This window comes from Malus sylvestris, chromosome 5 (assembly GCF_916048215.2).
Source record: "Malus sylvestris chromosome 5, drMalSylv7.2, whole genome shotgun sequence".
In the NCBI taxonomy this organism is placed as follows: Eukaryota; Viridiplantae; Streptophyta; class Magnoliopsida; order Rosales; family Rosaceae; genus Malus; species Malus sylvestris.
Genome location: NC_062264.1, coordinates 20,286,097 through 20,301,482, shown reverse-complemented (window position 1 = coordinate 20,301,482; position 15,386 = coordinate 20,286,097). Strand labels below are relative to the sequence as shown.

Genomic DNA, 15,386 nt, shown 5'->3' with positions numbered 1-15,386 from the left:
TTAGAAATGCATGAGAACAAGAATTAAATAAGACTTATGAATTTAAATATAATGAATATGCAAATAAGGAACGTGTTTAGAGCATACAATTAATTTAGAACACTAATAAGAAAAAAATGTAAAATTGAATGAATAAATGAATGGGTCCTATACCGAGAGGACTCGAAGATGTCGATACGGAAGTGCCTTGACGCCGGGATTGTATGCCTCGATTCTAAGTCCTGAAGGGGGCGCAAAACAAACATGAGTGGATCAAGTTGATATATAATAATACTAAAACAGTTATCAACATACTAACCCCCAGGTTTTATGAAAACTTAATAGTATAATATAATAATAGGTTTTCCGAAACACTAGCATGCCATAAAACCTTTCCATAAAACATGTCTCGTATATAGTGTGCTATTAGTGGTATCAGTATCAGTAATCTTCATTTGCCAAACAGGTATATTTAACACTTGCCAAACAGGCATAGCAGTATCACTTGCCAAACAGGCATATCAATATCACTTGCCAAACATGCATATCTATCACTTGCCAAACAGGCATATCAATATCATTTGCCAAACAGCCATGTATATCATTTGTCAAATAGGCATATCAGTATCACTTGCCAAACAGGCAAAACAGTATCATTTGCCAAACACGCATATATCATTTGCCAAACAGGCATATCAGTATCATTTGCCAAACAGGCCTGATAGAAGCATATTTATGCAACTGAGTTAGCTTGTTCTCATGTATTTATATTGTTATTCCTTAGTTGTTTTAGTGTTTAAAGTCATTTTCGTGCAATTTCAGGTTCTAAGGACAAAGTATGCAAAAAGGTGCATTTTGGAGCCTTTTAGAGCAGTTTTGGGCTTGGAATGAATAACACATGCTTGGAGCTAAGTAGATGGACGAAATTGAAGACTAAAGAGGCTAGGAATGGGTTAAAGAGAAACAATAATTAATTTAAAAAGGACAAAGAACTCAGCAACCAAAGAAGAAACATGAGTCAAGATTACCTTATTTTGATTTAACCTTTCCTAATCCTAAATGTCCCTAAGTGCCAACAACATTGAAGGTCCCCTATGCATTTTAGGACACAAACCAAAGGTTCCTTGCACCATTTAACTCATTGCCGTGCAAGGAGGTTGTTTCTTTCCTATTTTCTTTTTTCTAATTCACATTCCCCTTTTCTTCAAGCAACCAACCGCACCCTACATCATTTCTTGCCTATTTTCTGACCCAAAATTGCATTACCCTTTTGTTTCAATCCTTGCCGTGCTAAGGGAGAAGATCCTTACCTATTTTGTGCCTCAAAACACATTCCTAAATCTATCCTACAATTTCTGCCGAATTTCACACTCCCTTTCACCTTCATGCAATCATTTCATGCACCATTTCATTCACTCATGGCTGCACCACCCTTGTTCCCTCCATCATTCCACTTTAAACCTCCATTCCATGCACTCATGACTGCACCATTCCTTGTTCCCTCCATCATTTCAGATTTCATGTATCATTACATTGAATCATTGCACTCATTCATGCACCATTGCACTTCTTTTGGATTCCCATGCCATGCATCATGACTCTTGCTTCACCCTTGACTCATTTCTGCACCATTCCACCTCCCTTTCCTTTCTCTACCATGTGCATAATCATTTATGTTCCCTAGCTGCAACACCACTCCATTTTACCCCCCATGCTTTGCATCATCACTTCACTTTCACCTTTGAATCATTTCAACACCACTCCTTGCACTCATTGCTGCAACACCACTCCATTTTACCCCCCATGCTTTGCATCATTACTTCATTTTCACCCTTGAATCATTGCACACACCACCAATTCACCTTCCTTGCCTTGCACTTCCTCTATAAAAGGAAGTGTGTGTGGCAGCCATAGAGCTTAGTTTTTGCTAGAGAATTCATCCCCATTTCGATACAACCTTCATCCAAACACTTCCATTCATCCTCACATCCATTCCTCCATACAAACAAACCTTAAAACACTCACCAACACCTTGTGCCGTAGCAAAGGAAGGGAAGGAAAGTGCTTGGATGTGCTTGTTGTCCAACTTGGATCGTTGGAGCGTTTAGGTGTTTTCTTTCTTTTGTTTTCAATGTCTAAATTTGTTTATCTTTGCTTTGTAAGTATGAGAAACTAAACCCCCCTTAGCTAGGGGGGAATTCGAAACCATGTTCATGCTTGCAATATGATTTGATTATTTTCAGTTGTGATTCATAAGTTCTGAATTCAATTTACTTATCCATTTGAATTAAAATTGATTTGTGTATGTTGGTTGAGAGTGCATGCTTAATTTCCATGCATAAATATGATGCTAGGATATAAGGGAGTTTCACCTAATCGTTATGAACTTATATTCACAAGTAGTAAAGGTTGTTCGTCACAACCGTGTTGAGTAAATTCTTGGCATAAGTTTCATGCAATTCAAAGTTACAAGTGTTTCGTCAATGCTTATGATTTTCATAGAACTTAATGATTCTTGCTTGTATCTCTATTATGCAATTCATGTAGGGAACTTGTGGGGAATGCTTTGGGTTGTTGTATGCAATCATCCAATTCAATGAAATTAGGAAAATATGAGGATTAATTTAAGCGTACCTAATTAATCTGGGGTGTTGAGGTTCATGGTTTATTGAAAAGTAACTGGAAATCGTTTTATATGCAAGTGTGTCATGTGTGGAGAAAGACCTTTTAGCTAGCCCATCATCCATTCAAATCACCAAATTCGTCCAAAATCTGTTTTAAGTCTTTAGTTACTTGTTTTTACTTAAATTCATCCAAAACCAAATCCCCTTTTACTTTAGAGTGTCTAATTAGTTAGAATCTGTCCTAGTTGTGTTTTTAAGTGTTTTGAGTTAAGTTAAAACCAATTTTCGTCCAAAGTCATTCTTAGTGTCTAGTTTGAATCTAATTAGTTGTTTTGAGTTCTTTGAGTCTAGTTTAGTGTTTTTAACTTTGTTTATATGTTTTTAAGTCAGTTTAGAGGTTATTAGCAAGCTCTCCTAATCCCCGGTCCAGAACGATCCCTACTTACATTCTTTACTACAATTGATACAAGAGGGTTTAATTTGTGTGTTAAGTTAATTTTCGCATCAAGGCCCAACCTACGCTCGGTTCGAAGCCAATGTAATCATCATTGCCAAACAGGCACATAGTGACCACTAGATACGCACAAAACCATTGAACATATATATATATATATATATATATATATATATATATATATATATATCAAAGTCAACTTTATAGTATAAAGTCATCCATCATCTATACTATAAAGAGGTGCTCAAAAACATGTTTTAAATATTATATCATCATCCATCAGATATCCTATAAAGAACATGGGTTATAGGAAAAATAGTAATAATTCAAAGTAACCTCAGTAAGCATGTTAATCAATTTCTCATAAAACATTCACAAACGTATTCAATAAATCATGTTTTTCATGTATGCATTTCTATTATTAAAACATGCATTTTAGAAGAGGTCCACTCATCGTACACCGTTGGTGCAAAGCCGTACCAGAAAGGAATAACGGAATCGCCGCTATTAATTGCACCTAAGCACATAAATAGTACAATTAACAAAACTATACTCAAACAATTTAATGTGGGAAAACAGACGTCAAAAACAGATTCAGGGTGTCAAATTACCATAAGTAGGGTCTCAATTATATTTCTGAAAAGTCAACAAAAGTCAACAGGGGAAGAATATTCCAAGAATATTCTCTGACGGAATATTCCTTAATAGACGGAATATTCCATTTGGTCAAAGGGTTATTGGGTTGGGTTAGATAAACAGGTTAGGCTTATAGGGTTTTAAGGGGGTTGCGGGTTGGGCCTAAAAGACTAAGGGTGTGTTTGTTTGGCATCACTAGCCTTCACTAAGCTGGACTAGACTATTTAGCAGTGCAATCCCGTGTTTGTTGCAGTCCAGGATTACGTTTAATAAGCTTAGAGGGGACTCGCAGGGACTAACACCTTCTCTAAATGTTCTTGGCGAGGCTTCCCGTATATGGGCGGACTGCTAAGACCATCTTAGACAAAGAGTTGATCGCGTCTTGAAGACCTCGCCGACTGGTGCGCCCTCGTCCTCTTCCTCGTCTGGGTTTGGATCGCTGAGACCTGAATTCAAAGCAGAAGGGGTTACGATTTGGTCCAATTAGGACTTAGGGTTTATCCTTATTGGAATTGAATTGGGGGAATTCGTCCGTTTCCAAAAGAAAAATCCAGACTTTGCATTGTGATTGGCTTCAAGCGATGAGTTCTCACATGCGTTCGAATGTGATGAGAAGAGGCAAAGCTCCTCCGCCTTCAATCGGAATCAGAGCGTTATCGTCGTGAATACAGGAGACTCAGCTGCGATTTCGATTTTGATTTCAATTGAATTTCTTGATTGTGTTGCGTTTTGTGATTTGGAAGCTTTATTATTGAAATGGAAGGAGAAAGTTGTGGAATTTGGACGAAAAAAGAGAGAGGGAAGAGAGATTCTTAGTCCAGAGTTGTGTAATTTGGACAGAAAAAAGGCTGAGGGAAGAGAGAGGTTTCTTAGTCCAGAGAAAGTGTTCTAGAACAAGAAAAAAAACAATATAAAAAAACAGAATTAATTATTATTATTTTCATTATCCTGCTTTTTAGTTTGACACTGCATCAAATGCTTCACATAGATAGTCCAACTTAGTCTAGTCTAAGCTAGTCCAACTTAGTCCTTGAAGCTAGTTCAATCCGAGATAGTCTGATGCAACAAACGCACCCTAAAGGGTTTGGGTTTAAGGTCTTCACAAGTAAGGCCCAAGGCCATTAATTTAACAAACCAAAAATAAAAACAAAAGAAAATAAGGGTTGGGTTGGGCTGCCCAAGGTTTTGGGCTTGGCAGGAATGGCCCGAAGGGCCTGGGTTTGGTGGGTCGTCGAACCTCACAAATAAGAAGGCCGGATTTTCGGTAGGAAAGTTCCTTAACTTTAAATGTTCATAACATTGTCAATAGTCAACGAAATCAAATGATTCAAAAATAAAAATTGTAGTTCTCAAAGAGACAAAGAGAATGGTACCTCGTATGACATCTAACTCGTGGTGGTTTGGCCAAAAAACGCCTCGAAACCCACAGAGGTTGCAGGAAACTAGGTAAGATTCAAATGAGTATAACTTCTTCAATACTCAACGAAATTGGGTGAAATAAAAAGGAAAGTTGTAGTACTCAGCGAGATGAAGAGATTGATACCTTGCAAACCAGCTAACTTGCCGTGGTTTGGACAAAAATTGGCTCGAAAGCATTCGGACTCGCCGGTAAAACTGGGAAAATAAACCTCCGAGTTGTTTCTCACTACCAACCTTCACCAAAGCACCTAAAATGAGTCCTAACTAGAGTTTGATCAATCTAAGAGAAAGATTAGAGAGAGTCCCGAAGCTTACCAAGGTCGAGGGTTCACAGTTGTGGTTCACCGAGCTTACGGGTTCGAAGATTGGTATGTGTTCCTTCCTCCTTTGAGATGGCGTCTAGGTGTAACCATGTGAGTATGTATGTGTGGGTATGTGTGTGTGTGTGTTGTTTTCAAAGAGGAGGGGGACATCGTAGAGAAGGGAGAGAGTTGCAGAGAGTTTTGGGGGAGAGAAAGAAGAGAGAAAAGTGAGGGAAAGAGATGAGTCCACGAGGAAGAGGGGAACCGGGGACACAAAGCAGGGGGTGGGCCCCTTGGGCTCACCAATTAAGAACCAAAAACTATTTAAAAAGAAAAAGATCCCAAACAATTTTTAAAAATGGGGGTGGGGTTTTACAAGAGGTCTACCAAGCAAACGCTAGTTATGACTTCTTCGAACAATGCTGAGATTCTCGCCATGCATGAAGCATCGTGTGAGTGCTTTTCGTTGAGAGCAATCATAGAACATATTCGAAGCACTAGTGGTCTTACTTTCGTCATTGACATTCCTAAGATGATCTTTAACGACAATGCAGCATGTATCGAGCAGTTAAAGAATGGATACATCAAGGGAGACACCACCAAGCACATAACGTCGAAATTCTTCTACTCCCATCAGTAGCAACATCATCAGATCATTAAAGTCAAGCAAATCCGTTCCTAGGACAACCTGGCCGATCTCTTCACCAAGTCATTGCCCAAGTCTACTTTTCAGAAGCTCGTCTAAGAAATCAGGATGAGTAAATTATCTTAGTTGAATCACTTGTAGTTCTTTTATTTAGAAATTATGTCTAACTCAGGGAGAGTATCTAGAAGCATACTCACTTGATCTTAATGTACTCTTTTTCCTACGATTAGGAGCATTTTTCCCACTGGGTTTTTGCTACCTAATGAGGTTTTAATGACGCACCCATCCTGGGATAATCATACTCCATTGAGTTCACCACTTTCGTCCTGTTTGACGTTTGTTTTAGACATTATGCATACTTCTCACTTTTCTCCTTAGTCTATAGGGTTTTCTCCCATCTCGGGTTTTATTATAGCGAGGTTTTGTGAGTTTTACTACCAATGCATACTTTCTTAAATTTGAGACTCGCGTTCACCCGTTGTGCTGCCGACTTCATCAACTATTCTACTTTATCTGCTGAAGATCTGATACGCTGGTTTGTTGAGTATTTACACACTCAATGGGGAGTGTTGCAGTCATATTTAGAATATGAATGTGATTGTGTAAATCCTAATAAATCTAGAAGTATCTCTAGTATTCTTTTTAGGAGTTGATTACTTATTAAGAGTTGTAATCCTAATAGGGTAAGGTTTTTACATATCCTTTTACTATAAATAATGGCACAATGAGGTGATACAACAGACACCTCACAATTAAATCTCTCATCTCTCCCTCTTGCTACCGCTGGCCCTCTCTCTCTATATCCCTTAGTATAGTTCAGTTTAATAGGCCTACAACACCTAATAGTATATTAAAGTAGTTAAAGAACTTGGTTTATAATTATGATGTGGCCGTGGTTACTAATTATGGGGAATGTTATGCTTAGATTGGTTACCGTAAAGGGAATGCATTCGTAGAAAGCACTTTTTGTTAATAAGCATTGTGTATGTTACTAGTGTTTTTGTTATAAACTTAAAGAATGTAGTTAACTTTTTCAACAAAAAAAAAAGACAAGTAAATTTTTTATTAAAAATTCATGTACTAGTGGAAAATTACTTGAAAGTGCATTTAAAAAGGTCATCTAACATGCGTTTGTCTATAAAACGGTTTTATGACTTGAAAACATTTATGTTCTGCTAAACGTAGTTAGAGAGCGTTTGGCAAGAGATCTTTGGACCAATATGCATAAAAAGAAACATTTACGAATACCTACTACGGAATAGAACTAGCAATGGTTAAACAAATAATAAATCGTGTGTCATAAACCACAATTTAGTACACCTTAATTGTCTGCCTAATTAAAATCCGTAGCCAGAATCTAAATGTTCACATCTTCCTAGACTTTTTGTATGAATCTTCCATGTATACAAAAGCAAGAGTTACCCTCTTTTAACAAGAACTAGGACTAATTTTGTAGAGATCTGAAGACGTAGTGGTATCAGAAAAACCAATCCGTGTTGCATCTTGAGCCGGAAAAACCAACTTTGAATTTTCAACCTTTCGTCCCTGCTGTAATTCCTTAGAACTTAAACCATGTCAAGTGGAAAATTGACAGCTTGATCCTGACAATCATATACGTTGAGATTGGACTGAAATTGTATCACTTAAAATTACTGTATTTTTTCTTTCTCCACTTGCTTTGTTACATAAAGCTTCTACTTCGCGAATGTAGCAAACCATTTAGAGTTAGCTCAACTGATTAAGAGCCTTTATTCTTGCATCCTGTAAACGAAAGTACGAAGCTAAAGCTTTGATATTGGAAAGTGAACGTACTACTTATCATTACACGAGAATTTGCATAGTTGAGAGCAGAACAAGGTTTACGTTAAGGGTTGTGATTTTCACACATCCTTAACTACTTTTCCCACACCCTTCCTATTTTTTAATAGTTAATTGATATCCTACTATTTAATCTTTCATATATATCCTTCCTACTTTTTTATGGTAATTAATGAAAGATTAAATAGGGAGGAGTATATATGGAAGATTAAATAATAGGATACCAATTAAGTACTAAAAAAATAAGAAGGGGTGTGGGAAAAGTAGTTAAGGGTGTGTGAAAATCACAACCCTTACGTTAATTACTAAGTAGATGTACTACTACGTTACCCAAAAAAAAAAAAAAAAAAAAAAGTAGGTGTACTACTACTAGGACCAATTTTATAGAGATCTGAGGACGTAGTAGCAGAATTAACACATGTTGCATCTGATAAACCAACAAGGTTCTGAGTTCCACTTGTGCTCCCCTGTGCAGTTGGATCGAACAGGTTTCTCAAGGCTGATAACTTCAGTTCATCGCCGTAAACATTTGGGTTCATGATCGATTCATGAACAAGTGTCCGTCCTTCAAGCATGCTCACTACTGCAGACATGGTCGGCCTGAGAGCTGATGCTGGATTGATGCATAAGAGAGCTACCTTGACCATTGTAATCGCCTCTTCCACTTCAAAATGGGACCCCAAGCTTGGATCCACTAGCTCTATTAAGTTCCCCTTTTGTTGTAAAACAAGAGCCTGAAATAAGCAGATAAAAAAGATTAGCTGAGATTAGCTAGTCAACGTTGACATGTACTCAAGCACTTAGAATGAAGATCTTACCCAATCCACAAGGCATACGACGTTCTCATTTGGTATATATTTCAAGTTGCTCTTTCCAGCAACAATTTCCAATGCAACTACACCAAAACTGTAAACATCTGCTTTACTTGTTAAATAACCCCGCATTGCATATTCTGGAGCCATGTATCCACTGCACAACAAATTGAGTTTCAAGGAGTTAGGCATGACATTAGTTCCAGGGGACATTTCAATAAACAAGCATGTAGAATATAGTAGCAGCACGCTTACAAGGTTCCAACAATTCTGGTGCTAATGTGAGTGTTCTCCTCGTCGTTAAGCTTGGCCAAACCGAAGTCAGAGATCTTTGCGTTGAGGTCTTGGTCTAGCAATATATTTGTAGCTTTAATGTCTCTATGTACAACCTTCAGTGTCGACTCCTCATGCAGAAAAGCCAGACCTCTTGCTATACCTATGCATATTTTCTGCCTTGTAGACCAGTCCAGCTTTAATGGACCTGAAACAAACATGAATTTCCAGGTCCCTTTAATTCACCATTCCTGTGTAATTTTGTTACTAAACTTGATAATTAAGCTTACCAAACAAAGTACGTGCAAGGCTATTATTTTCCATGTATTCATATACCAACAGTAATTGGTTTGATTCAATACACCATCCATACAATCTGACAAGATTTGGATGATGCAAAGCAGATATCATGCCTATTTCATTCAAAAATTCCCGGTTTCCTTGCCTTGATTTTGATGATAGTTTCTTAACCGCAATTATAGTACCATCCAACAATATACCCTGCATTTTACGTAAAAGCCAAATAGTTAATTCAGGACACACAAAAATAGGGGAAAAGACGTAGGTTGGATTAAACGGTACCTTGTAGACAGGCCCAAAACCGCCTTTCCCGATTTCGTTTTCAGGATCAAAGTTGTTAGTGGCAGCTTTAATTTGCCTGAAGGTGAAAAAACCAGTTCGCAGATTCAGTCCTCTTCGAGCTGTCCAAAGAACAAAGTCAGAAAATTGGTAATGTCTTATGCATTTATGATATTTCTTTTGAACTTAGAGCCTGAGAGTGTATTTCCTAGCAACATGGAATTTGACCAAGTGATGCAACGGATAATACAGGAAAAAGGACACAAACTTTAGAACACAATAAACCCTAAATTCTTGTTGATTCGCACAAATGAGAAAAGCAAGAACAAAGAAAATTGTTAATTCCTATGGAATACCCAAGTTGATAGACCAGAAGAGAATAAACTCTTTACTTTTACTTTAACATTCAAAAACTGCCCAGCCATCTAGGCTTACAAGAAAATATAAGGTGAAAAGGCTGAACCCCAATAGTCCCAACACATTGAGCCTAGCCAGGAATTTATTATGACCCTAGGTAATAAAGCCAAACCCAAAATTACTTCCAATTCGATGCATCAATACTTATTTAGATATAAATGCATAGATGAATGCCTCCTATCCAAGGTACTACATCAAACTTTCACAGTAGCTTAATTAGTAGTACCTTCTTCACTCAAACGTAAGACTATGCCCTCAATTGCTTCTGATCCCTGATAAATAAGATTAAACAAATAGTTAATTTCGTAATCAAGTCTCTTATCATGTTAAATAGTATTATAGTGTCCTATCCGAGCTTTGGTATTTCCATTTTCAAGCAACTTCTTACCGTATTCTTTGCAAGCACATGCAAGATATCTTTAGGAAGCCACAACCGACTATGACCACCTGGCTCATCGTAAGACTCTCGTCGAACAATCTCCCATGCCATTTCTTGTATCAAATCATGCACATGCACGTAAGAGTCTGAAATACTTATGAGAGATTTCTCAATAAGAACATCTACCACCATGCGAGCGCCACCAGCAAAGCTAGAGTTTTCTAGTCTTTCAATTATTCGCTCCTTTCCACAAAAATCATGGGAACATGCAATGTCAAGGAAGATTCTCTTCTCAAACTCATCAAGTGTATCATAACTTATTTTCAATGCTTCAAAAGTTGTCCTAAAAGGAGCTTGCTTCAGTTTATCTAGTGCACTCTTCCATTCATCTCGACCTCTTTTGTACAATAAAGACCCTAAAGTTTTAAGAGCTAATGGAAGACCACTTGCATAACTGATGAAACATTTAGACAGTTCTAAAAAATCTTCTTCCAACTCATCATCTTTAAAGGCTTTCCAACTAAAGAGAGAAAGAGCTTCATCTTGGGTTAATGGCTTAACCTCATATACCATCTCTATACCATGTTCAACTAACAAACGTTCATCTCTAGTTGTAACAACGACTCGACTCCCGAAACCAAACCACTCCTTTTGTTTGACCAACTTTTCCAGTTGGTCTAATTGATCCACATCGTCGAGTATGAGAAGAACCTTTTTATTACATAAACACCTACTTATCATAGTGATTCCGCGATAAGTATTCCAAATTTGCATGTTATTTTCCCCTAAGATTTCAGAAAGAAGCTGCTTTTGTAGATGAGCTATACCATCCTTAGAGCACACCTCTCTAACATTAGCAAGAAAGCTGCTACCTTCAAAATCATGAGAAATTCTCTCGTAAACTAATCTAGCTAGGGTTGTCTTACCCACTCCACCCATCCCCCATATCCCTATAAAGCGAACATCGTTTGCATCCGTATCTAAAAGCAAATCTATTTCCTCCAGTTTAGAATCAGTTCCGACAAACCTCTCTGAGGAATCTAACATTGAAAACGTACGGTGCACTTTCTCCCATAGTGTATTGACGATTCCTTGGATAAGCTCTGTATCATACCTACAAGAAGAACAAACGACGTAAATAAAAAATCATCACACCGTAAAATAAACGTCAGTTGCTGAATCCCACGCTTACCTATAATCCTTTGAATTCCACCCAGCGAAATTAGCCACCCTTTTTAACGACTTTCTCCACTCAATTACCTCCTCCATTTGTTCCGGATAATTTACTTCATGTTCCGCAAAGGCTTCCCCAAAACTCCCTCGTTGATGGCGTACATCAGAAGGATCCACGTCATAAAAAATGGGGAAAATTCTCTCTTTCTCTTCCATGCAACGAACAATATGAGTAACTTCTCGCAAACACCAACCTGAAGAAGCAAAGTTTGTCGAAAAAACTATGATTGCAGACCTTGATTGGTCAATTGCCCTCAGGAGCTCTGGATTGATATCTGTCCCTCTTTCAAGTTCTGGTTCGTCCCTGAAAGTCTTGATTCCTCGCGCCTCCAACTGTTTGTATAAATGATTTGTAAAACCCCTGCGGGTGTCTTCACCTCTGAAACTCAGAAACACATGGTATTTCCATGGAAAAACTGCAGGAGCAGAAGCCCGGGCCATTTGGCTGCTCACCGCAAATCGGAAGTGTTCCAAGCAATCCGCTCTACCCACAGAAGCTAGGTCGCACCGACACTCCAAAACTCCGAAGTGTCGACTTCGACACGCCGACAATACGCCCCCGACACGGCTTGGACACTGTCAAGAGACTCGCCAAGACACCGGTCAACGGGTCGGACACGCATCCGATACGCCGACGACACGGGTTGAATTATTTTGAGGCAGTTTTTGAAATATTGAAATCTTTGGGGCAATTTGGAATTACAAAAACTGAAGTCTAAAACTTCAGTCTCTATCTAATCTAATCTTCGCCTCCCTCCTCTTCTCCCTCACCTTCGAAGCGGTGGATGATCTCAAACAGTAGGCTGGTGGAGCGGGGAAGGAAAGGATGAGAGAGGTCGAGGAGAGAGAGAGAGAGAGACCAATGTGAAGGATAGAGAAGAAAGAGGACGACGGAGAAGAGGGGAAAGGAGAGAGGGGTCTGTGGAAAGCTGTGGTTGTGGTGGGCCTTGAGTCCATGACAAATTAATTAAACAATTGTTTTCTTTGTTGTAAGTGGTCATGGGCGGCGGCGGTGCGGGTTCTCATAACAAGGTGATGCAGACAGCGCAGCTCTCGAATTCTAGTTCGATCTGCCACCATGGTTGTCTGAATAGAGACGCCATGGCCTAAGTTTAATTAAACAATTGCTTTCTTTGTTGTAAATAACACTAGATAGTAATGATTAAATTAATCGAGTGTTTGGTGTAATATCAGATTAATGATTGTATTATTTAGGGGTATGATATCCACACATTCATTTTTACTCTCCCATACCTTTTTGGTTTTTGGTCATCGGATCGGATGAATTGAAGAAGATCAACGGACAGAAATTAACAAGAGGTGTGTGAGAAGTAAAAAATAGTGTGTGGATAGTACATCCCATTATTTATATTGTGTTTGGCAACCGGATTCAAAAAAAGAAAAAAAAAATGTTTTTGACAGGAAGCAAATCCTATCTTCAAGATAGGAGGCAAATGAAAAGCCGCCAAATTAGATTAGAACCTGATTTGAAAAAAAAGGTAAATTAAGGATTTTTTTTTGGCAGCGTTTGTCCCCCAGTGGTCTGCAATGGTTCAATGCAATCGGGTCTTGTGCTATGTGGGGGCGACGCAATGGATTTTATGCTTTCTGGGTTTGGGTTCGTGCAGTGGTTCAAGGCGGCAACAGTTCGCAACCATGGGATCTCATTTCAAGATACAACAACAATGGCAGACTCGAGTGCAAGATGGTGATGCGAGCAGTTACAGAGAAGCAGTGGGTCATGGGCGGCGACGGTACAGGTTCTCATAACGAGTTGATTCAGACAACGCAGCTCTCCAATTCTAGTTCGATCTGCCATCATGGATGTCTGAATAGGGACGCCATGGCCTGGGTTTAATTTGCCACCTCTAATTTTCTGTTTATATATGGTTGATGTTGATTGGAGGTGGGGAGGGAGGGAGAGATGGAATATTTTGATGAGCATGTTGCGATGCAAGTAGAGAGGTTGAGAGCACGAGCATGATTTGCCCGACTAATTATACGGAGGTTCCAGGGAGGATAAGTTAGCAGGCGTGAGGGGTATTAAAATGGTGAGACCGGTTTAATTTATCCGGTGCTTAATTAGTACAGATGAGCACCAAACAACTTCTACCGTATTATTAATACTATCTGATCCTTTATATGGCATGTCAAACAAGGCCTATAGTTTAAGTGTAATTGTATAAATCTTAGGTTAGATTTTATTCTAGTTATCATTTCCTATTGCATCTTGTATTCCTTGAGGAAGAAGAAATATCTCTTCTCCTCTTTTACTATAAATAAAGGCATAATGTAGAAGGGATAACAACACGCACATATTCCCCTACATTTCTACAAAGACATCTCTCTCCCTTCTCCTTGCCGCCGGCCACCCTAAATATTTTTAGATAAAATAGACCACAACATGTTATCATCACGCTCCTACCGCTGCGCTTAGGAATCTGACGTTGAAGAATTTTTCTGCATCAAATCAGTTCATCCATATCATCACGCAATCAGGTTTTTTCAAAACAACGGCTTTTAACTCGGTATTTTTGCAGCCCTGATAGCATGAACATTCACCATGATGCATGACCCAACTTTACGTTTTACGAATTTTAGATTCTACATAAATTGTGTATGCCTCATAATCATAATTGTTGAATTATGTGAATTTGATGTTTGCTATGAATTGCATATGCATCAATAAAATTGTATATGAATTGCATCAAATTGAATTCAATTAACATATTATTATTTTGAATATGCATATAATTGAGTTATATTTGAATTAAAATAAAATGAAATTGGGAATCATGGCCTAGGACCCATGACCTCGAGCACTCACCCAAGCCTGCAGCTTGCGACTGAACTGTGCCAAAGCCGAGAGATCTAGGTTGAAACCCAGAACACCCCGACGCCAACCACGACGTCCCTTGCCATCGCAGGATGGCCTGCATGCCACCCTCACACATCGGGTCACCATGTTTGACTGCCTGAAGCTTGTCAAAAAACCCGATTCGAAATTCTAGGGTTTCACAACGAATGTCGAGATTTTTTTTTTCAAATCTCCATTCTTATTTTGAGGTTTTTAACGACCCACAGACTCGTACTAAGCATCCTTGTCCCAACGCCGACCGCTTGACGTGGCACCGTCGACCAAAACCCCGCGTTCTTCCCCGGCTGTACACATCCAGCACGACTGGGTTTGTGACCCACGTCCTTTTTTTTTGGGTTTGAACCCTCCATGGCCTGTTTTTCTTTTGGGCTCCCTGCAGTGACCTAAAAACCCTTTTAGGCCCTTCCTGCAGCGGCCCATATGTTTTTTTATCTGGGCTTACCTGCAGCAACCCACCCCCACTATCCCGTCCTCCCCGTAAGCTTGCAGCCTACAACCGAGTCCAAATCCAGCCCATTCTTGGGCCTGGAATGCACGGCACAAAATTTTTTTAGCCACCCGTGGCTTTATTTTATTTTTTTTTGGGCCCCAAATTTTATTCGCCTAATTATTTTAGGCCCAATGGGTTTTATATTTTTCACCCACATTTTAATTTGGCCCGAAGTCCAAATAAATTAATTCATTTATATTTGTACACCTAAAAGTTATATTTTTGCATATTCTTGTTGCATATTTGCTTATATATATATATATATATATTTGTGTTTGCCTGCAGGAATATATGAACCTGAAGTTCATAATTATTTTTGAAACCCGAAGTTTCTTATAAATATGCCTTGTTTGAAAACCCAAAGTTTTCACTTAAAAACATCACCCATGAAAACCTGAAGATTTTTTTCATGCAAAAATTAAACCAATACATGTCTATTAGAACCTA

The 15,386-nt window shown here is 38.7% G+C and overlaps 1 protein-coding gene across 1 annotated transcript; it reads right to left on the bottom strand.

Annotated features, from left to right (window-relative positions):
- Nucleotides 1-7,694: 7,694 nt before the first annotated feature.
- LOC126621881 (disease resistance protein RPV1-like) lies at nucleotides 7,695-12,863 on the bottom strand. The gene is made up of 8 exons (XM_050290495.1): nucleotides 11,531-12,863; nucleotides 10,348-11,452; nucleotides 10,186-10,231; nucleotides 9,546-9,664; nucleotides 9,254-9,464; nucleotides 8,946-9,171; nucleotides 8,697-8,847; nucleotides 7,695-8,612 (listed from the first exon to the last, which is right to left on the bottom strand). Exons 1-8 carry the CDS (start codon nucleotides 12,010-12,012, stop codon nucleotides 8,205-8,207), a joined length of 2,748 nt encoding a protein of 915 aa, XP_050146452.1. The 5' UTR covers nucleotides 12,013-12,863; the 3' UTR covers nucleotides 7,695-8,204.
- Nucleotides 12,864-15,386: the final 2,523 nt, after the last annotated feature.